Consider the following 4,977-nt stretch of genomic DNA (forward strand, 5'->3'; position numbering starts at 1 on the left):
TCTCTCTCTCTCTCTATCTCTATCTCTCTAATAAATAAATAAATAAATAAATAAAAATTTTAAAAAAAATAAATAAATAAAAAATCCAGTTTCCCCTCAGAATCTGTCTATGAGGGATTAATTTAAGGATTCCTCCGAGACTGAAATCCACGCATGCTCAGATCCTTTACATAAAAAATCCTGAGGCAGGGGCCAGGGAGATGGCTCAGTGGAATATGCACTTCTCTGGCAAGTGCAAGGGCCTGAGTTCAATCCCCCATTCCACAAAAAAAAAAAAAAAAAAAAAATCCTGAGGCAGGAGAATCACAGTTTAACCTCAGTCTGGCCCACATGGTTAAGACCCCGTCTCATAACAAAAAACAGAAAATAACTGGAGCTGTCACTCAGTGCAAAGATCCTGGGTTCAAGCCTTAGTACCACCACCAAAAATAGACACTTTTAAAAAACCTGCTGGGGGCCGGGGACATGGCTCAGTAGAATAAGCACTTCCCTGGCAAGTACAAGGGCCTGAGTTTAATCCCCAGTTCTGAAAAAAAAAAAAAAAATTTAAAAAATTAAAAAATAGAAAAAATAAAAAAAAAACTGCTGTACTATGTATAATGATGAGAAAAAAAACTTTAAAGAAGTTCAGTATTTATAAAAAATATTTTTGAGACAAAGTCTTGCTTTGTACCCCAGGCTAGCCCTGAACTTTTAGCAATCCTCTTGCCTCAGCTTCCCCAGTGCTGGGATTACAGGTTCTAGATCGGTGTCTACCCTATTCCTGGAGCAAAACCTCCTGGGTTACTGCCTTGTGCACCTGGAGAACTGTGTGAATGTGCTGTTTGTTACCTCTCCTGACCACCACGGCAGAGACCACCAGCACAGTGAGGAGGAGGAAGGCTCCGGCCAGGCTGAGAGAGAGCGCCAGGATCCAAGTGGGAACTAGGCGAAAATCCAAAAGCGAATGTCACCTGGGAGGGGCCGGCGCTCTCCCCAGACCTACAACCCCTGCTCTGCGTAGCCGACCAGGCACCTAGCAACCTTGCAGCTGGATAATTAGCATATTCCCGCCCCAGGCTAATGTGATTGGCTTAGGCAAGCACAGCCAATGGAAACTGATTCTGGGACTTTGGCTGAGCCAATGGAAAAAGAGGTTTATTATTCCCTGTAATGTTTCAATTACAGTGCTGGTAGGAAATATACCCGGAGCTGAGGATGGGCATAATTTTATCAGAACTTTCTCTGTGGAAGACTCGGCTTCTTTTCCCAGGACACAGGATCTTTTAGAGCTCTGGGGCGGAAACGTCTGACACTAGTCAAGTGCCGAGCCACTCAGCCTGGAGGGGAAGGACAGCGCTGTGTCTTCTAGCCAAGCCTGGCCTTGTTCATTCATTCACATGGGAGCAGGGCTGGGTCGCCTGCGCACTGCGACCACAAGGCCAACGTGGAGAAGGGAGCCTTTGATTCAGGAGCGGGAGGCCAGAAGGACACAGAGACGGCTCCGTCACCAGTCAGCGGGTTGTGGCTGCCCACAAGGTATGCTCTGCAGTGGGGGACATCGAAGCAGGCTAGTGGCTCTCCCACCTTTTTCTTTTCTTTTTTATTATTATTTTTTTAGGTACTGGGAAGGCGCTGCACCACTAAGCTTCATCTGTAGCTAAATCTTTTTAAAGAAACAGGGCCTCCCTAGGTAGCCCAAACTAACCTTCACTTCATGGTCCTGAACTCCTGGGCTCAAGCGATCCTCTTGCCTCAGCCTCCTGAGAAGCTGGGACTGCAGCTGGGACCCATCCCTCACTTCATTCAGACTTTTGCTTCAGTGTCACCTCCCCAGGAGGACATCCCTGATCCAGATGTGACGGTGCGTGCGTTTTCGACCCAGTACTCTGGGAGACTCAGGCAGGAGGATCACAAGGTCAGGCAACTAAACAAGATTCTGACTCAAAGTGAAAACAAAGGGATGGGGATGTGACTTAGGGTGAAGGCCCTCAGTCCAAACTCCAGTACTGAAAACAGAAAGAGAAAGAGGAGAGTGACAGGGCTTCCTGGCTAGCTTCCTTTCCATTTAAAATAACTTGATCCACCATGCTGAGTTTCATCCTTTGGGCTCCCGTCTAACAGACTGCATACTTACTGGGTCCCTTTGTGTTGCCTGTCCCCACCCCTGGGACGTCAGCTGCGAGTGGGTAGCGATAGTGTCTGTTTCACTCACAGGTGAACCCACGATGCCCAAGACAATGCCTGGCACATAGTAGGTGCCAAAAATTGTAGGCAACTAAGATGGGATAGTGCAGTCCAGAGTGGAGATTTGATTCCTGGACTCTGAGGACAGTGGCTCTGCTGTCTATTACCTGGGGGACTGGAAAAGCCCCTGTGGGTGCTGGGTGCTGTCTGTCTGTCTCTCTCTCTCTCTCTCTCTCTCTCTCTCTCTCTCTCTCTCTCACTGGGTATTGAACCTAGCACCTTTGCACTAAGCTCCATCCCTATATCCCTATCTCTTTTTATTTTATGATGAGACAGGGTCTTGCTAAGTTTCTAAGTTGCCCAGGCTGGGCTGGAACTTGAGATCCCCCTGCCTCAGCCTCCCAGAGTGCTGAGCTTACAAGGCTGCACCACCATGCCCAGCTCTCACTTTCTCTGTCTCCTGGAGTGGCTTTGAGGATCTACAGGGGAAAAGCGAGCGAGGGGACCTGGTCTTCCCAGAAGGTGGTCGCTGCGGAGGGAGGTGGCCCCGGGGCACTCACCTGGGAAGGAGACCTGCACCGGCTGGCTGAGGTCCGACAGCTGCTGCTGGCTGTGCTCACCCATCACACCGTACTGGCAGCGGAAGTGCCCACTGGGAGCCCCGCTGCTCATGCCGCTGCTGCTCACATTGAATGTGACCCCTGGCTCACCTGCAGGGGCCTGCAGGAGCTGGATCACATGTCCCCCTTGGTACAGCGTGAAGTTCGCCCCTGGGAAAGTCGAGGGGGCTATGCACGAGATGTGGATGGGGTCCTCTTGGCTGCTTGGGTAGGGGGGCACCAAGAAGATGGAAGGCGCTGGGATGGCCAAGGAGCCTGCAGTGCAGAGCAAGGGGAGCTGAACTGGCCCTGTGGGCACGGCTGGAATTCCTGCACTCTGGGAGGCTGAAGCAGGAGGGGTGCAAGTTCCAGCCTAGCCTGGGCAATTTAGTGAGAACAAAATAAAAAATAAAATATGGCTTGGGGCACTGGCGAGATGGCTCAGTGGTCTAAAGCACCTACTTGGAACAAGCTTGGCAAAGCACAGGGACCGAGGTTCAATCCCCGAGCACCACATGCCAGCCAGCCCTGCCCCCTGGTGGGCTGAGCTGGCCGCGCACGCGCGCACACACACACACACACACACACTAAATAAATAAATAAATGTTTAAAAAAATTAAAAAAAAATATGGCTTGGGATGTAGCTCAGTGGTATGGTGCCTGCTTACCAAGCATGCAGTCATGAGTTTGATTCCTGGTACCTTCCCATGTCAGAGAGAGAGAGAGCGAGCGAGCGAGAGAAAGCCAGAGCTGCAGCTCATGGCAAGGCCCTGCATTCCAGCCTCAATAAGTACCAGGGCTCTAGTAGTGAGACCCTGAACACCCTGTAGACCCTTCCCTAAAATTTAAAAAAAAAAAATCATAAGTACCAAGAAAAAAAGAATAAATAGATAGTGGGGCGGGGTGCTGTCAGAGTGCAGGAGCCAACTGTGGGCAAGATCACCCTCTCTGGGCCTTTTTTGGTGGAAAATGAGTGCTGGAGATCGGACAGGAGTTAGCAGAGATCAGCCCAGTGTGAGGTACCTGGGCTTGTACCACCAGCATTCTGTGGAGCTGAGGCAGGAGGATCATAAAGCTTAGCCCAGTCTGGGTAATTTAGCAAGTTAGGCAAACCTTGACTCAATAGCAAAAAGTGTTGGGGGCTGGGGATTCCGCTCATTGGCACGTCCCTGGCCTGGAGGGTCACTTCCCGGTGTGTAACAGAAGAGAGCTGGGGTACACCGCTCAGTGTGCTCTGGGTTCAATCTCCAATAGCAGGAAAAAAAAAAAAAAAAAAAAGGAAGGGGAGGAAGAAGAAGACAAAAAAGAAATCCAGCAGAATCGGAGAGACAGTCCCTTCTCCCCACGCTGTGCCAGGGGACACAGGAGCAGCTGCGTCCCTGGAAGCAGCCTGTCCTGCTGCCTGCAGGCTCCTGAGCACAGCATATTGCAGATGGGGCGAACCCCAGCCTTTCTGTGCACCGATGTCCCCAAACTGGGAGCCTGCAGAGCCCTGCGGCCAAGTCACAACAGCGGCAGTGCGGGCCCAGGGGTGACAGTTCTGCGAGCTTGGACTTGGGGACTCAGAGGCACCTGAACAGAAGGGGCTGGGCCATTTCCAAGTCTCTCGCGCCCATCTGCCCCTGCCCTGGAGCCTCGTCACCTGGGAAGGCACCGCCGCCACCTTGGGATTCTATCCCCAGAGCAGCAGCGAGGGCAGGGGCTGGAGAATGGCTGGGGTCCCCAGGAAGTTGTCACACTCACCGGCTGCGAGGAGCAGGATGGCCCAGGGCATCTCTCCTAGTGTCCTCAGGCCAGCAGGATCTGGCCGGGGCCAGAAGGGTCCAGGGCTGCCCGCCAACTCCTCCTGTGAGGCCAGAGAGGGGAAAAGAGAAGCAGGCTGGTTACAACCGTTTCCTCAGGGGCAGGAAATTGCACTTACACTGGGCACTCAGAGGGACGCTGTCCTCTCCCCACCCCTTCCCTAAATGTGCCGCCACCCACCCCCTGCCTCTTTGCATCCTGCTGGCTGTAGTTGTGCAGTGTGGAGGGAGGATGAACCAGATGGAGGGCTTGCTCCATCCTTCCGTCCCTCCAGGAGAATCCCTGGTGCTGGAGATCCCAGTGCGGAGGGCATGGGCACGCCTCCTGGCTTCTCACTTGGACATGGTGATCATGGCTTGGTCTCTGTGACCTCAGACAAGACCTGACTTTTCTTTTTTTTTTTTTTTTT

The 4,977-nt window shown here is 52.0% G+C and overlaps 1 protein-coding gene across 3 annotated transcripts in view; it reads right to left on the bottom strand.

Annotated features, from left to right (window-relative positions):
- CUNH19orf38 (chromosome unknown C19orf38 homolog) overlaps nt 1-4,614 on the bottom strand; it is a 13,720-nt gene extending 9,106 nt beyond the window's left edge. Inside the window, exons 1-3 of one of the 3 annotated variants that reach the window (XM_023717160.1) lie at nt 4,509-4,614; nt 2,727-2,936; nt 832-924 (exon numbers count right to left, since the gene is read on the bottom strand). In XM_023717160.1, the coding sequence (XP_023572928.1) occupies nt 832-924; nt 2,727-2,936; nt 4,509-4,539 (334 nt within the window). In that variant the 5' untranslated portion in view covers nt 4,540-4,614. Of the gene's footprint in view, nt 1-831; nt 925-2,726; nt 3,042-4,508 lie in introns of all 3 variants that reach the window. The other 2 variants (XM_023717158.1, XM_023717159.1) reach the window with 2 other exon arrangements.
- Between the last annotated feature and the right edge of the window lie 363 nt (nt 4,615-4,977).

Source organism: Octodon degus, unplaced genomic scaffold (genome assembly GCF_000260255.1).
Source record: "Octodon degus isolate 3935 unplaced genomic scaffold, OctDeg1.0 scaffold00050, whole genome shotgun sequence".
NCBI classification, from domain to species: Eukaryota; Metazoa; Chordata; class Mammalia; order Rodentia; family Octodontidae; genus Octodon; species Octodon degus.